Here is a 19,126-nt window from a genome sequence, read left to right as displayed (position 1 = left end):
ATCGTCGACGGCGGCCCCGTCGACCGTTATCGTCGACGATGATCATCAGTACTATAAAGACTGTCATCTGTATTGCCTATTGCGGCGTCGACGAAGAAGGAAAAGACCTCGTCGACGTTACCATCGTCGTCGTCTAAGATTGCAAAATCTGCCTCGTCTATGTCGTCGATTGCTTCGAGTGCTCCGTCGATGAAGAAAGAACTCGTCGACGGTGGTTCCGTCGCTGTTGGTTCCGTCTACGAAGATGTCGTCCGTGGCCTCTACCTCAAATCCCGTCTACGGCAGTCTCATCGGTGAAAATCAAGATTAAAAGAACGCAGAGGTCATTAAATGCACAAGTTTCTTCCGCGTCTTCAGCGACTACTTCGTCTTTTGCTGCTGCTCCCTTGTTGCCATTGCCACCAAGTAGTTGACATGAGGTCATACCTTTGGATGATTCCCACCTTCCTTCACCTTTGTTTGCTACTGATTCGGATCAAGATTCAGAAGGTTTACCTGAATCGTTTGGAACGGCACACAGTCCGTCGGATTTAATAATAAAATGCCAGGATGAAACTAGTGAGGACGAGGAAAGGTTTTACCAGGAGGAAATTCCTACGGAAAGACAAACTGCGACGTTACCACTGTCGCTTATTACAAATCTTCAACTCATGTTGGACGATTATAATCGGCGTTTTCCTCTAACACCACAAGAGTCTGTAGTTCCGGCTACTCCAGTGGTACCAACATCTATATCGAAACCAATGCCAGTTGTAATACCTTCAGTACCGCTCAGACAATCATCAACTCTGACGTTACCTTCTCAAGAAACTGAAGAGGAAGTTCCTCAGGACAGGGAAGATGGTGAGATCCTGGATGATGGGGGCAATGGTGATGAGGATGATGACGATATGGCGGAGTGGGATGACTACCATGTCCAGACACCATCTCCCTCTCCGGTGGTACCTGGTGACTCACCACCTGTTGACATTGCAAGTTTTCACCAGTTGATTGGATAGGGCAGCCCAACGGTTCAAATTAACAAAGGAACATAAAGAGGAGGATTGTTTCCTGTACGATTTTAAAAATCAGCCTTTCAAGCAGACCCATACAATCCCTATTATCGAATTCATTTGGGAGGAAGGCAAAAAGATAATGAAGACACCAAATAGCCTTCCGGCACAAGTGCCTAGACTGGAGAAAAAGTATTGGTCACCTTTAGGAGCTCCAGCGTGCCTCACTGGTCAAAACCAGATTCTGTAATCACACAGGCAGCGCAACGTCGGGCTAGAAACCCTGCGTCTACGATCACTGCACCACCTGATCGTGAGGGACGTCGATTGGATGCCATAGGGCGAAAATTTTCATCGATGGCTTCCACCATTGTAAGAGCTGCTAATGCCTTAGCCATCCTAGGTCGTTACGACCAAGTATGGGCGGATATATCCGCTCTAGTTGAAAAATTGCCTGGGACTTCTAGGAGTGAAGCTACTCCAAGAGGGAGAGAGTACTTATGCAGAGATAATGACTGTGCAGTGGATATCGCATGTACGGGTTTCCGTCAGCTTGCTGGAGCGGCGGTATTGCGCAGACAAGGTTGGTTGCGCTCAACATCCTTTCGCCAGGAGGTGCAGGCAATATTAGATATGGCATATGACGGAGAAGCTTTATTTGGAGATCATGTCGAAGCTCTCCAATCGATAAAGGATACGGAGACTGCTCGATCTCTGGGTACATTACAATTTTAAAAACAGCCCTTTCGGGGTGGACACGGTACCTCTAATTTTCGGAAAGGAAGCAATCCGTATCGACCATACAACCAGGGTTCCAACCGTTATTCCTATAGTCAACAACAATCCTCTCGACAGCAGTCTTCCAAGACTTACAGAGGTAAATCCTCGTACAGAGGTTCCACTTCTAAAAGACAATGACTTGTGTCAGTCCCAGACAATTGGAGGTCGAATCTCACTGTACTGTTCTCAATGGTCCTCCATAACAAAGGACCGTTGGGTTCTGGACATTGTAGAAAGAGGTCACACCTTGGGAGTTCATCGAATTCCCTCCACCTACGCCACCTACCGGACCACCACCGGCTCATATCAAGGAACTTTTTAATCAAGTTCTACTTCTACTGTGCAAGGGAGCCATAGAGGTAGTACCAACATCTCAAAGGGGAAAAGGATTTTATTCCCGATTCTTCCTTATCGCGAAAATGAACGGGGAATGGAGGCCCATACTAGATCTGAGGGCTCTCAAGTATCTAAAGAAACAATCCTTTCGTATTTTAACGCTTGTCGATCTTGCGATTACTCTCACAGGGAGATTTCATGGCAACAATCGATCTCCAAGATGCATATTTTCAGATCCCCATACTACACTGGCATCGGAAATTTCTACGCTTTCGAGTGGGTCGAAAGGATTTCCAGTTCAAGGTATTACCATTCGGTCTACGTTCAGCCCCTTGAGTGTTTACAAAGGTGCTCGCTCCTGTGGTAGCGTTCCTACGTCTCCAGGTTGTTCAGATCTTCCCATATCTGGACGACTGTCTCCTAAAATCAGTCGCAGATCAACTTCTACAGGACACACGTCTTTGCCAAGAGGTGTTTCGCTCCTTAGGGCTTTCTATAAACTCCTCAAAGTCCCATCAGCAACCTTCTCCTCGCAAGGATTTTCTGGGAGCAACATTGGATACAGTGTCAGCAAGAGCATTTCGCTCCCAAGACCGTCTACAAAGGATTCTTCGACTGGTAACCCTTATCAGATCAAAAAGATCCGTTTCTGTAAGACTATTGAAGTCATTTCTGGGGATGGCGTCATCGTGCATTGCCTTGATCCCTCATTGCAGATTAAGGACACGCCCCATCCAAGAAGAACTAGACGTTCAATGGCGTCAGATTACGGGTTCATTCAACGACGTTATAAACGTCGCAGATCGGATGAAGTCGGCACATGAACTAGGAATAAGGGTGTTTTTACAATGTAGTCTCCAAGTCTTCTTGGGCTTACACCGGGAGTGGGTAATTATTCATGCCTTTGACTGATCAAGATTCATAGAATGCTGAACCAGGAATTCAGGAAAATATTTTTCTTTTTGTGCTGTGCTAAATCCATGACCGTTCAAAGTAAATCTCACTGGTCCCAGCACTCTCATAGGCCCAGAATCTGTATGCCAAGTGTGGTACACTTTCAACCTACATACAAGTACAGGGAATTTCAGCACAAAGGGTGGCTCGCAGCAAAGCAGACACGTGGGGTCAGTACAATGCATTCCTATTTCACAGGAGAAAGGCCTGGTCAGGACTAGTAATTCACACAATTGTACGCTGCCACTACCTTTTATGTGACAAGAACAGTAGTCCCATGTGTATTATGAAAGCTTGCTTGGTTTCCCGCCAGGTCACATAACGTTTTGGACACTGGCATTGTCCACAACAGGCCTAGGCTACAGGATACTCACTAGATTAGCGTGTTTGAAGGGTCAACAGAAAGGGGTACCAGTTTTACATGCAGTTTGGTCAATAGGATGCATACACCATTGCAGTGACTTGTACAAGTTGGTTTAGCAGTGGTAATGAGCTTGTAGGTGCGGTGTTGCTCTCCTCCATTGTGTGTGAAGTAAAGCTGAAACTGCTGGTAGAAGTTACTGTAATGGTATGCAGGGACATTCCATAAGGAAATTTTAGGCTTCTAAATGGGTACTACAGAAGTGTACCTGTCAAACCTGCTACTTAGCCGTAATTGTATAGTATGTTGCAATTTGGATGTGACCTAACCATTTGTAGGTCTTGTGAGAAGTTGGCCTGATGTATGATGTCACTAGTTCTAGTGTACACCTTATATCAGTCCAAACAACCCTTATGGTGATTGGTTGTAAAGTCAACCTTATAGACCAGCTATCCTAGTGGTAGCATGGACAAGAGCAGTCTTAGGCTAAACTCTGAATGGCATGTGAAGCCAGCTGTTATACCATATGTAACCCTTTAAATACCAAATGAAAGGACACCACAACAGATATATATATATATATATATATCTTTATTCTAGTCAAACCCTCAGCACTCTTTATGAGATTAGAGGTAAGTACAACAGTCTTATTTAAGCATACATTAAGTCACACAGGTAAGTAATACAGTTAGGCCCTAGGGGCCACGCAACCCATATACTAAAGAAGTGGTATAAGGACCACTGTCATGGAAATAGGATAGGCCTAGGCCTAGGGAATCACTGGGGCTACACTAAACTAGCAACAGTTAGGAAGTGGGAGGCCCCCACGGGATTCAGGTGCAGAGTGGAAACACTCACGCGTAATGCGTAAAAGTCGATGGAATTACTAGCAGTTAAAAATTAACAGTTTAAGGACACTTCTGAAGCAGCTAGAGAGTCGAGACTCGGAAACTAGACCCTAGGATAGTCACTACCCTTGTGAGCACCGAAGTACCCAAGTTACCTAGCCCACGGGCTGCGGGTGCATAGGTGGGAACTTGCGTCGGGTTTCGTCGTGGACTTCTATGGATGCCTGAAGGAAAGTTGCTGACAGGCAGTCAGTGAAGAGTTTCCGGTGGATCCCAAGGCTGGGATCAAGAAGAGAGGATACCAGCAAGCAGAAGGGACAGAGTCCAGGTCACTAGCCAGTGACCACGTGGAACCAGGAAGGAACCAGGCGATGTCGTGAAGATTGCAGGTGAAGGGTGAAGCTTGTTGCTGCAGCCACGGGTACCAGGAGACGTCGGACGACCAGGAGGCGAGCTGTCCCACAAAGGCTCTTGCTGTCGGCGGCGTCTAAGTCGAACTAGGACTCACCAAGCCTTGGCAAGCGGAACCCACAAAGAACGGAGGACTTGCTTCTGGTGCAGACCAGGAAGGTCTGGGGTGCTTCTCTTTTGCAAAGAAGCGGGAGCCAGTCAGGAGGAGCCGAACCAGCAGTGAAGATTTCAAGGCGTGTCGTCACAAAGGCCGCTAGCCAACGGGCAAGCAACCGGACAGACGCGGCAAGCAGGAAAATGCAGAAGGGCCCCACGCAGGACTCGTGGAGTGTGGGGGGCTGATCTTCGGTGCAGATGGTGCTTGGGGTTGGGGCTTCTCAATCCCCGGTGCACAACTTCGAGGGTGCCTCAGAAGCTGCGCTGGAAGATACTCGCCACTTTTCCCAGGTAGCCGGTCCCACGTCTCTCGTCTCCTCCACGGATCTCAGCTCGGCTGTGGATGTGGATCAGGGTCGGAGAAGTCTGGAAGTCAAGTCTCTGGTCGGGCTCTGCAGTCGGTCCCTCGTAGAACTTCAGCAAAGGGTAGTCACTTGATGGTACCTGTTTGCACAGGGTAGCTACTCCTTGGCCACAAGGGAGATTCTTCAGTCTTCTTCTTTCGTCGAATGTCCAGAGTTTCTGTTCAAGTTGCAGGTTCAGGATAATCTAATCTCCTGGGGCCCAGCTACCACTCTTATACTAATCTGGGGGCTGGGTTACCTGCTAGGTCACGCCTTATGGGTGGGACCTGGGAGGGGGTGGTTACACCCCCTTCCCTTTGTCCAGTTTCGCGCCAGGACTGGGGCTGGAGTGCCCCAGCACCGGTTTGAACTGGACTATGCATGGGACACCTTGTGTTCCCCAGGCATGTCTCATTCCTTTCAGCCCTCCCTGCCCCAATACACTAAAGTCTGTCTGGGTAGGTGCTAGCACCTCCCCAAGCAGGAAACCTATTGTCCAAGCCTCCCTTGCTGGGATCACTCCCAGCAGCAGGAGGTCAGGCTTGTGTCTGTGGCAGCAGCATCCATTTTGTGATGCTGAGGCTTTGGTTAGAGTTAAACAGCAAAGTAGGATTTTAACATGTCTCTCCCTCTAGAAGGGAGGAATAATATCCTCATCACCAGAAATGGTATGGGGGTATTATTCCAAAGTGTTAGACACCTTACACGACATGTTTTGATAAAGCCAAACCATAGTTACCATAACCGTTTAAGATTATAAGGCACTTTAAGAGTATATGGTAGGCTATATCATAGAACAGCTATAAGGACATGGTTCCGAAAGCTGCAGACAGGCTCAGCTCATGCTAGAGCACCATCTCACATGTTACCAAGCACTCTGCCTCCAGGATTGTTAAGGCCTGCCATAGGAGTGACTGATAGGTACACATGTGTCTATATTATAAGGGTAGATGTAGGCATACTATATCTAAGCAAGGGGTGATTACACAACCTTGCCCCAGCTGAGTGATCAGCCAGTTGTGTCTGATTGGAAGGCCAGACCAGGGGTGGCATAATACATGCTGCAGCCCCTGGGAGGCCTAGGGTACACCTATGCCCTGGGTACCTAGGGTACACTGTACAGGGTCCAATAAGGTGATCCTTACCAATTGGTTATGTACCTAGGGTACATGGAGTCCATTTTAAAGAGAGCAGACAGCCTGAGACCCTGGATGGCCGGATCTCAGGCCAACTAAGTCGAAAAACCAGCTAGACACTAGGCAAAGTTTGGGGTAACCATAGTCAGATATCCACCTTCCTTCAGGTCTCGCCTGACCCAGCGCATGCGCTGGTCTGGCGAGACTTTTTGTGAGGGCTCAAAGTGCTACCACTGTAGCCTAGAGCTACAGCGCGGGTGCGCGCACCTCACTTTCACTGCCGCTTTGTTTGATCGCAATCAATTTCACGCCGCTTTGATGTTCTCCATGAGCCAGACCCTGCGCTCATTGATTCATCAAACTGCACAGCCACACTCCAAACCGAATAATTCAGACGTCATTTAGAAAGCACTTTGACTAATAGCATGTGAAGCCGATACGTTTTGCCAATGCTTGTTTGAATTTGTGTTGTCTATAAAGCATGCTATAGCTAAAGTAGCGATCGTGCAAAAGACCACGTATTTTGCAAACTCACAGGATGAAATTCTGTCTTTAAAGAGAATTAATGAGCTGGGGCATGCACTGCAAACACCAAACTAGCCCACAGAACGCAACAAACAGCAATGACGGAACGACGCAACCTTGCACGTGGTGCTGCAGACAGAATAAAACAGGGCCTTGGCGTTCACCATCAATGTAGTCGGTCACTCCAAATACAGCAGTGAGTCAACACTCATTTCCAACAGTCTTCGACTTATCCTCACAACAGACGGAAACACAACAAAAAAAACAAGCAACCCCTCTGATTCCTGTAAACAACTGCCTCAGAACTCTAACCTTGACGTTCTGAAAGCGCTACATGACAGTACACACCGTAGTAAGCACTATACAAATGCACACAACGTCTTCAGAAAGAGCCACCTGACTGATCTGCTCCTGTGGGCAGGAGGAGATGGAAGTTACAATCTCTGCTATTAAAGCCTTGCATCTTCCACGTGTGTGGTCATCAATGTGCGTGTTTTACGGAGCATGAAGAGGCTTGAACCTAAGGCAGCAGTGCACGCAGTATTTTTATTCAGTTTCAGTGAACTCTGGAAAACTCACTAAACGCTGAATGCACTCTCTTGAACTGACAAACATGCATATCTCAGCGTTGTGCGTGTTTTGTACTGCTAACGATTTGTCAATAAATGCACAAAAGTCACTCACGAATGCGAAGCGGGAAAATATGTATTTTACACTCGGATATCAGTAGGCACAGCAACGGAAAGCGCAAGGGGTAGCCTCTGGACCCCTTCAAATGCATGCGTCTCTTTTATCGCTTTTGTTGGCAAATAGGAAAACTTTTATCCGTCTGTGATCTGTTTATTGCACCGCTTACCAGTAATACTTCTGAGAAGATAGTGATGCACTGCTCGGGTGTGTGCACTGCTGTCTGTGGTAGAGAGCTGGCTGAAAACTGCCCTCCAGTGCATCAGTGTCTGCCCTCAAGTACTCGCCCAGGATCACATCGGCAGGGGGCCTCCTGCAGCTGCCACTGTGGTGCCCTACCCTCTCACCAGTAACACTTCTGAAGAGATTCAGTGATGCACTGCTCGGGGTGTGCACTGCTGTCTGTGTGTGGTAGAGAGATGGCTGAACACTGCCCTCCAGTGCATCAGTGTCTACCCTCGGGTACTCACCCAGGATTCCAGCGGTAGGGGGTCCGCCTGCAGCCGGTGCCCAGTCATGTCTGTTACTTGTGCGGCCTCAGGCTTTTTATTTCCTTTTCTCACCAGCAAGAGAACAGTATCCAGTGTGGTTACATGTTGTCTCCTTCACTGAGTAATAAACGTTTCCCTCATGTAATTGATAGATCTTTTCACTTTAGTAAAACCTTTCTTATGAGGTGTCAAACTCTTGTTAAGCCTTTATTTTTCCAAAATAGTGCTGCCACAATATTTAATAAAGGGCCAGTGACAGGACTACGTGATCTAATTACGACTGTTTACATTTCACAATTTCCATATATTACAAGTGCTTTTTTTACCAGGCTTGGGAACTTTTTTCCGGAGCCGAACAGATTTTGGGGCCTCCTGCTCCAGACAACTTTGAAACTATGATCCAATTTTAGCTTTTTCATGCCCTCCGAGGACAGGTCACTGACGCTGCTTAGGCAGAATGGTCCTAATTCTAAATGTTTTTTCCAACTTATATTCAGGGATAGCCAGGAGTGTTTTTAATATTATATTATAGCAGCAACTCACTAATATCATTGCAAAGAATCTCTGCAACCCACTGCCATTTCTCATGAAAGGAACTTTGTTTTACGGATATTGTATGCTGCTGAAAAACAAACACAATTTCTTTGCAACATGTCTGCAGTAGTGTCCCACAATTACCATACAAAATATTTTTTTATTCAAAACAATCTGTTTAAAAATCATTCAAGGCTCTCGGTGTGAAGATCAAAGCTGGATCTATCTAGGGCCCCCTGAGAGCCTTGGGCCCTGGGCCAGAGCCCACTGTGCCCATGCCTTAAAAAATCTCTGATCTTTGGTCACTGTTTTGGGCAGGGTGATTTGTCCCCACAATCCAGTTGTATTTTGCAAGGCTCCAACCCTGTTTTCCAGGAAAACCTCCAGTAAAGCCACCCTTGGAACAGAAGAAAGCTGTGTCTCTGTCCTCAATCTGGGGCCTGTGAATGTCTCTCTTGCCAGCTGCACTTCTCTCGTACGTCTTGCTTGATTGAGGGCAGTGAACATGCTCTATGTCCTTTTACAACCGGTCTTGGTGAGTTGAGCACATTAGCCCTAGAAAGTTCATCTTTAGTTCCTTTCATGCTGATATTCAAACACATATAGTTTGCTGGGCCCTGCATAATGACCTTGCATGATTCTGACACTCTCTGTTCAGAAGAACAATGTGTCATGGCCTGACAATAGAAACAAGCCTTGGCATAGCCAATAGGTCTCGCCTTTGGGACCTTATAAGTGTTTAGCCATGCAACAGTTGATGTTGTTGCAACAAGGGTATTGTGCTGGATTACTAAACACTTATAAGGTCCCAAAGGCGAGACCTATTGGCTATGCCAATGCTTGTTGAATGTATATATATGTCTAGTATACCAAAATGAGTATCAAACGGGGAGATCAACCTTTGTCTCCTTTGGTATTGGCTGGGGTGGATGAGAAGGTTTAATTGACTGTATAATATGTAATCTAGTAGAAGTCTTCCTGCATTCCTGGGAGCATGACTAGGACACCATAGCAGGCTGAAACAGAGGGTGAGCTCCCACCAATGACTATCTACATCCTCACGCATCCAGGTTACTCACAGGCTCTGAGCACAGCCAGGCGGTGGACTAGTCTGTCTGCCTGGGCCAGGAATCTGTGGGGAGGCCACATTAATGGTGTGAGGTTGGCCTGGTATATGATGTTCACTAGTTAAAGTGACCACCTTGTACCATGCCAAGCAACCCTTATGGTGTGGTTGTATGTCAACCTTTTCGGACTAGTTGCCCTAGTGGTAGCGTAGGCTAAGCAGTCTTTGAGGCTAAACTCGTTAAAGCGTGTTAAGCAGGCTGTTTTACCATATGTAACCCCCCTTTATACCAATGAAAGGACACCACACAGATATATATTCAAAATATATATGTATTTATTACTCAAAGTATCCCCTAGACTCTCTATGAGCACAGGAGCACAAATCGTTAAACAAGAAAGTATTACAATATACAGAAGTTGCACTTTATATGGATAGGCCCTGGTGGCCGCTCGAACCATATACCACTATTTTAGTATAAGTACCACGAACAGGAAAGGGAAAAGGCCTACGGCCTCTAGAATCGCTGGGCCTACAAGGAGCTAACTTCAGTTAGTGGCCAGGAGGTCCACGGGTCGCGTGTGCAGTGAGGAAAGTTACACGCGGGCTCCCATACGTTTTCAATGGGTGCATAGAAGTTCAAAAGTTACTGCTAAAAGGGTCTTCTGGTTGAACTACGAAATCAAGACTTCAGATCTAAACATTAGAGATGTCACTCTACACTTGTGCACCGGAGTGCCAGCTTTACCTCACCCACAAGAAGCGGGTGCATAGGTCTCGAAGTGCGTCGGGTTTCGTCTATCTGTTCAATGGAGCCTGGTGGCAAAGATGCTGCAGGCGGCCGGTCCAGAAGAGATGTGGTGGATCCAAGGGTGGCTCGGAGTTGTAGAAGACCTGTAAGCAGAGGGGACCGTGTTCAGTCACTAGCCAGTGACCAGCGTGGCACCAGGTAGGTACCAGGCGATGTCGGGTGCAAACAGGTGAAGAGATGTAGCTTGTCTCTGCAGCCACGTGGTCCCTGAAGGTCGACCACGTCCAGGAGTCGGTTCACGAGCTGTCCCACGCAGGCTCTCGCTGTCGGCGGTGTTGGCGACTCAAAAGAAACAAACCAGCCTTGGCAAAAGCAGGAGTCGCAGGAAATGAAGAAAGCTGGTTACTCTGACCAGCAAGGTCAGAGGGGCTGCTCCTTTGGCAGGAAGCAGGGGCCAGTCTGGAGCAACCAGACCAGCGTTGTATTTTTCAAAGATGGTCGCCAAGATGGCCACTAGCCAACGGGCCAGGGTCCGGTTAGGCGCGTCGAGTTGCAAAGTGCAGAAGGGCCCCATGCAGATCGTGGAGATGCTGGAGGGCTCACCTTTGGTGCAGATGCTGCTCGGATGTTGGGCTTCTCAGGACCCAAAGCACAACTTGGAGGGAGCCTCTGTTGTCGCGCTTGCAGCTTGTCGAGTCTTCCAAGATGGCTGGCTCCACGTGTCTCGGTGCCTCCACGGGTTCCTTCTTTGCAGGGACTGTGGATCGGGCTGTGAGAGGTCTGGAGGTCCAGTTCTTGTCGGTCTCTGGGCTCCGGCGGGAGGCGGCGGCAAAGCAGACGTCGATTCGCTGGTTGGTGCTTGCGTTAGCAAGATGGCCACTCCCTGACCATAGGGGAGAATTACTTCAGTCTTCTGTGCAGCAGAATGTCTGAAGTCTTAGGACACAGCTCCTACCTTTAAGCGGATTCTAGGGGCCGGACTACCTGCTAGGTCCCTCCCTAAGGGTGGGACCAGGAAGGGGGTGGTTACACCCCCAATCCTTTGTCCAGCTCGCCCCGGGGCTGGTGTGCCCCAGGACCGGTTTGAACTGGCATATGCACCGAGGCTCCTCGTGAGCCTCAGGCATGTCTGATTCCATTCAAGCCCTACCTGACCAATACACAAAATCCTGTCTGGGGTGGTGCTCTCACCTCCCCTGGCAGGAAACCTTTTGTCCACGTCTCCCAAGCTGGAAGGACTCCCAGCAGCAGGAGGGCAGACTTGTGTCAGTGGTGGCAGCATCCATTTTGTGGAGCTGAGGCTATGTCTGATTTTACCCGGGTTTCAGGTACTGTACATGTCGTGTCCCTCTAGAAGGGTGGAATGCTAACCCCGTCGCCAGAACTGGCGAGTGGTTAGTATTCCAATTCGTATGACACCTTACTCGACATGTTTTGATAAAGCCAAACCAAAGATAGCATTTAACCGCGAGGTTCATAATGCACTTAAGAGTATATGGTATGGCGATATCTGGAAACGGTAGAAGGAAGTTGTTCCGACCACTGCAGACAGGCTCAGCTCACGCCAGAGGATCATCTCACATGGAACCAAGCACTCTGCCTTCAGGATTGTTAAGGCCTGCCATAGGAGTGACTTATAGGTTAACATGTGTCCCATTTAAGGTTAGGTATAGGTATACTACACCTAAGTAAGAGGTGGATACACCAACTTATCCCAGCTGAGTGATCAGCCAGTTGTGTCTGATTGGAAGGCCAGACCAGGGGTGGCATAATACATGCTGCAGCCCCTGGGAGGCCTAGGGTACACCTATGCCCTGGGTACCTAGGGTACACTGTACAGGGTCCAGTAAGGTGATCCTTACCAATTGTGTATGTACCTAGGGTACATGGAGTCCATTTCAAAGAGTAGATAGACTGAGATCCTGAATGGCAGGATCTCAGGCCAACTAAGTCGAAAAACCAGCTAGACACTAGGCAAAAATTTGGGGGTAACCATAGTCCGATATCCACCTTCCTACAAATGGACTCACACAGACTGCGTCGGAGTTCAAAGATTGCTGCTGGCTAACTAAACCAAGCGCAAGGTACCCTAGGATGGAAGACTGAGCCTAGTGAATAGAGCAGGGGTGGGGTTGGTAGGTCCTCCTGGAATTGAGGCAGGCGGGCACCTCCGTCCCTCCCGCACAGCAAGATGACTGGCGCAGGAGGAGCAACCGAGGATGGATTGGGCGGCAGTGATGCTCGGACTATCAAGACATAGGCCAGGGGTTTCCAGCTGAGGATGTGCTCTGGAGGACATCACAGCACAAGGGAATCAGAGGCACCCTCCAAAAGACCACAAGCCTGAAGCCCTACTGACTGGTGGGGGTGGTGGATTTGGCCTCACTGACCCCATGTCCTAGGCTAACTCTCGCCCAGTACACACATGGAGCGACCTGGGAAGGGAGTAGTGCCATCAAGTGAGTGTTGACAGATGTGGCGACAGAGGCGAGATACTTACACCCAGGAGGCACGATGGGCCGTGACCAGGTGCCAAAATGTGTTTGCGCAATGGTGGAGGATGAAGACTCGTTCACTGTCCAAAGAAACTGGGCAGAGATCATGGTGGGTGTGGGCAAGACAACGCGATGGCGAAGGCTGGAGTTGTGGAGCTGTGCCACGCTAATGGGTACCAGGGGACTCTAGACCGCAGATAAGGTTGGTGCAAGGGGAAGAAAATCAGTTTTGGAAGCTGCTCTAGGACCTGATCACGTACCCACTCCTTGGATGACCGCCCCCAATCCCCATCCCCGGGAGAGTCTGGAACACGTACAATTCATCTACAGGCTTGATGGAGGGTAGGGGATGGGCGACACTCTTGAACCCATCAACATAAACTGCCTCATGCAACTGGTTTTAACTGATAAAACATGCACTAAGAAGCTGCTGGCTGGCACACAATCTTTGACATAGGACCTTCACACATGAGATTTTGGTAAGGGACAGAGGCTCATCGTTTTATTCTGGAATGTCATTGGGCTGGGGAGCAAATTGAAAAGAGGGGGGTGACCCATTTCTTGAACAAGCTGTACACACCTATCTGGTCTATGTAAGATACACGCTGGACCAGGAGTGAATAAATGTCTAGGGAGGGGTAGATGCAAAGTTCTGTTCACTCTGGATTTACTTAAGGGTTCGTGCAATGGGTATTTTGGTCTACAGGTCGTTACATTAAAGGTTTCCAGAACATTGGGGGGAGGGGGTTGTCTTGTGCAATGAGTGTGATGTGGCAAGGGGAGTGGAGAACAATGGCCAAATGGTACGTCCCTCCAGGACTGCAGTCACCGATGTTAGTCGCAGGGAGGCTGGCTGTCACGTGGGCCAGACACTCAACATGGTGGACTCTAATCTCCCACTGAGAGAGTCTGGGACAAGCTTGTATGGGCAGTCAGCTGGGGGGGGGTGGGGGGGATGCATACTACTGCAGACAATCGGAGCCTGTGGGGCTGGATGACTTGTGGCGCAGTAAGAATCTCGCTGCCAGGCAGGACACTGTTGCCGGGCATGATAGGTTCAGTGTTCAGGCTGGATTATTTCCTGAACCCACTATCCGATACTTAAACACATGGTTCCTGCCACGTGGATTTCTGATCACTTAAGAGTTAAAAGCCTTTTATGAGAAGGACAAGGCAGGGGTGACCTCCCCACCACTTTTCCCCTCCCCATTTGCATTCACGCTGGTGCTGCTGACTAATTGGGTGAGTGGACACCCATTACAAGATACTGTTAACACCTGATTGCGGAAGACATGATCTCCCTGTATCCGGGTGATATTATACCGAATGAAACCGGCGTAGTCTACTGGCAGAGTTCTAGAAGTTCTGACCAAATTCTGGCATATCTAAGGAATACGCATTAACTGGCAGAAGTCTGGTTTTCCAGATAACCCTGTGGAGCCTCGATGGCCTGGGAGTGTTCTTATATGCTTGATGGGGTTCTATACCTGGGTATATATGTGACCCTAGACCTGGCCGAATTACGAAGACTTGATCTAGGAAGGGTCCTCAAAGAATATAGGCAAGATGAAAGTCACTGGTGTAGACTACCCATCTCTTCTGAAGTTGTACTACTGGGCGGTGCAGCTGTTGGTAGTGAAAGACTGGGTGTTTGAGAATCATCAGGAGCTGCCACCAAAAGCAGACAGACATGGTAGGGGCACACAGGGTTTACCCTAGACTATATGGCAAAATCAGACTACACGGGGTCTGTTCACAACTGAGTGGTAAGTTGTTTGTAACATTAAGACCATGATCTCTCATGAGCGGTCTATTCCAGCTCTTGTTTAGTTTGAAAGGACGTATGTCTATGACAAAATGGCATCGAGACCATAGTTGATGAGCAGAAAACAAAGCCAAAAATTTGGTGCTGGTTCTGCTTTCAGTTTTGTAGCAAACATAAGTCTGAGGCCTAGTACACCAATAGAAAGCAGCCGCTATGGGATCCATACTGGCATTTATGGAATATTGCATTGTTTAACAATGTTGTAGGTAATTGGCCTGTTTGCAGCCCCCATGATAAAAATAGTAGAATGCAGCTAATTGCTGGTTTGTATTTTGCAGTTTGTAAAACCTAATTCATCGACTGTTAATTTTGAAGGGCTTGGCCAAATTTTCATTCTTAAAGGCAATCGAATGACACTACTTTGGCATTGGCCCGAACTCCAAACAATCTACATTCATGTGATTCAGTCGGCTCCTACCTTCTAAACTTCCTTAATGCTTTGCTCTTAGAGTGGAGATAACCCAAATACTTATTTATGTTTCTACTTTCAGCATCATGTCTGTCAAATGTAAGTAATGCTCTTACCGATGACTCCCATAAGTAGTTGGCATGTGCCTTGCTATGATGTGCAGTTTAGTGATTGTTTCTATTTTGCACCATATGATTAATGCTAAATTTGTTCTTTTGTCTCGCTTAGGAATTTGACAAGAAATACAACCCGACCTGGCACTGCATAGTTGGAAGAAATTTTGGGAGCTATGTAACACATGAGACCAAGCACTTCATCTACTTCTATTTGGGTCAAGTTGCAATTCTTCTCTTCAAGTCTGGATAGGCAAAAAGGACTGAGTGAAACCTGGACTGAGATGCACTGATGGCTGAAGCCAGACACCCCTGTAATGGCTGTGCAGCTGCATGGACTGTAAACTATTTAATGTGTATGTAAAGTCAACTGACCGTCCTGTTGCCTGAGAAGAAGGCAGCTTTGTTTTCTTTTCCTTTTGGTTGTTGCTTTTTTGGGTTGTATTGCACTAGGAAACAATGTAAATGCTCAACAATTGCCTTTTCAGTGGTAGAAATAAAATGTTTCACTCCATTTACTTTTGTTAACATTCTCTATTTAGACATACCAAAGCAAGTAGCTAAACAAATGTTGGTGTGCCTTTTATTTTTGTTTTGGTCGCTTTTATTTTTGTTACACTAAGTTGATGCTTTAATTCCCATTTGCTTGACATATTGAACTACCCAAAGTTTGGGGTTTTTCCAGATGTGAGTTTCAAATGGAGCTAGTTTTGTCTGGCTTAAAGGGAGAGGAGTTTTTTCAGACGCACTGTGGAACCTACTGATCTTTCTTCAATGTCTGTTTTTTGTTTAAAGTCGGAATTAAGTATTTGCTGCACATGCTTGGTTTTACAAAAGCTGTGCACCGGTGGTTACGTTGAGGGATATAATCATTGGGTTGCTTCAACTTCTTAGAATCCCTGGACAATGTAACAGGTGACTGGCTTGCTTGTTAATCGACCTGGGTAAATTGTGGAATTGGCAGTTATTGCTGGTCAGTCCATATTGTACAACCAGTCCCCATGCCCATCAAAACTGTGTAATCATTGTCTTATTGGAATCTTCTTTTCTTTCACAGCACCAACTTAATAGTTTTGCTGGCATGGACTTGAACATTTGTTTGATCCTGACACAACTAGAAACCTTGCCTGTGTTTATAGAATAGATCTTAAAGAGCAGTGTTAACTGATATTGTACTTGTGTACCAGTTCACCAGTGGGCTGATGTGTGGGACACTTGGTCTAATTAGAACTAAATCTGGAAAATCGCAAGTGATCTTTACAGATTGTATTTCCTATCATTCCTTGTAGCTTGCAAGGTGCCTTCCACTCGCACTCAATGAAAATGTTACTTTGAACTGCCAATAGTTCGGTCTTCTGTACTGTTATATACTTCTCACTGATTTCACTGTAAATAACCATTTGTAATATCATGGTTTTGTTTGGTGCTGCTTTCTCTTAAAAGTTGCTTTATTGGTGTACAGTAATATAAGATCAAGCGGCCATTTCTGCAAGCGCCATTGTTTCTTTAGTAGTGGCCTCAAAGGTACAAATGTGTAATGCGGACCAGGTACGTTGATAACCTGGACTTGGAGGACCTTTGCTGAAGTTAATTCACTGTGTTACAAACTGTCTTGATGTGGCTTGTTTCATAAATGGACAAGATTCTTAGATCTATTGGTCGACTTACGGAGAATAGACTATTCAATAGTCATTCAAAGGTTTATGTGAAATGCGTATCAATGTATTTAACTGTCAAATCTTAATATATTTATGTACAGCTCATGGCAGTTGCATGCCTATTTTTTAAATGAATTTAGTTTGTAACTGCTTTCTCACTTACATAAGACTATTTTGAATCCAGAAGGAAGATAGAATGTCACTGTGGGTTTTCCCATGTTGTGCCTGTGGGGGACCATTCCTCGTGCCTGCTGCCCAGCGGAGTCTACATTGCAGACCTGATGCGACATAATTTGCTCTTGGGTGTTTGTCCCAAATGTTCATTTTTGTGTTTGAATCATGTTTAAAAACTGCATTTTGACATTTTTCTTTTGTGACAAGGCTGAATAAAAGCTGGTTTCCTTCATTTGTTTTTTGTTTTGTTTGGGAGGGGGCTTATGGCCATAGTTTTGGCCCCAAATACTCTTGAGTAGCTTCAGGGACTCGTTTTAGGCGGCAGGGCAGAACTGGCCTTACCAGGCAATGAAGCATTCTACTTTGCGCTTGCTCCAGTCTGACTGGTTGAAGAAACCTTGTTAAGCCAGAATTGAGATGGTTCTAAGTGTGCAGACCTGAAGGGACCTGATAAAATTGCATGACCATTAATTACCGTTTCCGCTATTTTGATATAGTAGTTTGATTTAATTTCTTTAATGACATTTCTTCAAACACAACTTGCAAATCCGTTTGTTTGGGAATGCCTTTTTTGTAACTTTGTAGAATCCAATAGGCAGGGGAGGAATTGGGCCTGCAAATCCAATCCTTTGTTGGGGCTCTCCATTCTCAGCCTGTGGGTATTGGACCTCCTATGCGCAGGTTCACAAATTGCTGCTGTAGCTTTGTGCTACATGCATATCTAGGACTTGGTCTGTGGGTCTAAGGTTTACTGGGAATGGAGCAACCGTAGCTAGACTGCACTGAAAGACCATACTAGGCCAATATAGTGGAAGTGCAATAGGGCCCCCGATTTCACCATGTATTGTCTTCACCCCGGCCAGCTCCTTTTTATCTACTCTTCAGGGTAGATCGTGACCTGCTGTATTTGTTCTGATATTCTTTGAGTCTAGTCAGTTTCCCTAATTTCAGCATTAGCTCTTAGCTTTTGTCCAATCACTCTAATTCTGATGGATACTTTTGACCTCCGATGCCTCCCCTTTAAAATATTCCCGGGCACCAAAAAATCTGGAAGATTAACCGAAGCTCCCATGCACCAGGAGAGCTTAGTGTTGCAAGCTTACACTGGCTGGATGAGCCCCAACGCCCTACTACTTCCCAGATAGGGAATCTAAGAGTGGAAACCTTTCAAAAAGGGTATTTTCTCTCTACATGGTTTGACAATTGGGTCGGTTAATGCTAGTTACCTGCTGGGATTTAATTCCTCCATTCCTTCCAGGTATACTGGAAGACCTTTGTCCTACATTGACTACGGCCATTCAAGATGGCCATGATGCTGACCTTTTTGATCCACTGTGGGCTGGACTCCACCAACTCTAAAAGTGGCTAAAGTAATTAGCACTAGTCTTGCTATTCATCGCTATGCCTGGCTGTGATTGACAGTTTTTTAGAATGTCTAATCGTCCCTTGTGGACCAGTCTTTTGACTGTACACATCTTCTGGGGAGCCAGCATACTCTGCTCTTCAGCGCTTCATAGAAAGCAGGAGTAAAGCATGCTCCTTGGGCCAGTCTGCTCTGCCACACCAACTGCATCAATCTTTTTGGTCCTTTAGTGGCTTTAGCAGAAATACCCAAAAAGACAACTGCTTCAACCCCTGGAAGGTACCCAGCTTTCTCAACGGAGACCATTGAACCCACTGGCCTCGTGGTCACCATGCCAATCAGCCCACTGTTGCACCACCCATGACCCCATTGTCCAAGCCCCTGTAGCATCTCGGTGGAGCACATCCACCCAAATGGTGGCAGATTCAATGGTCCTTAGGGGGTTGGCAGATGATAACGTTGTACAGAAGGATGTCTTCCCTTTTCTAATTGGTCAGCCACAACTTCCTCCCTCAATGATTGGCTGAGGACCATCTGTCATTTTATGCAGGAAGTGCAAGCCCTTTTTGCCAAAGGGGCTTGTGAGAGGGTACTGGCAACAAAGTGGCTGTTACTCCAACTACTTCCTCATACCAAAGACGTTTGGAGGCCTTAGACTTATTATAAAACCTCTGCTCTTTACTGCAATGTGATTGTTGTCACATCACTATGCCTAAG

The 19,126-nt window shown here is 46.9% G+C and overlaps 1 protein-coding gene across 1 annotated transcript in view; it reads left to right on the top strand.

Annotated features, from left to right (window-relative positions):
• The window catches only part of DYNLL2 (dynein light chain LC8-type 2), a 42,355-nt gene extending 25,077 nt beyond the window's left edge, over positions 1-17,278 (top strand). Inside the window, exon 3 of the mRNA XM_085649504.1 lies at positions 15,330-17,278. Within this exon, the coding sequence (XP_085505630.1) occupies positions 15,330-15,467 (138 nt within the window). The 3' untranslated portion in view covers positions 15,468-17,278. The remainder of the gene's footprint in view (positions 1-15,329) is intronic.
• Positions 17,279-19,126: the final 1,848 nt, after the last annotated feature.

Source organism: Triturus cristatus, chromosome 3_2, assembly GCF_964204655.1.
Source record: "Triturus cristatus chromosome 3_2, aTriCri1.1, whole genome shotgun sequence".
Lineage (NCBI taxonomy): Eukaryota > Metazoa > Chordata > Amphibia > Caudata > Salamandridae > Triturus > Triturus cristatus.
This window is presented reverse-complemented; position numbering and strand designations above follow the sequence as displayed.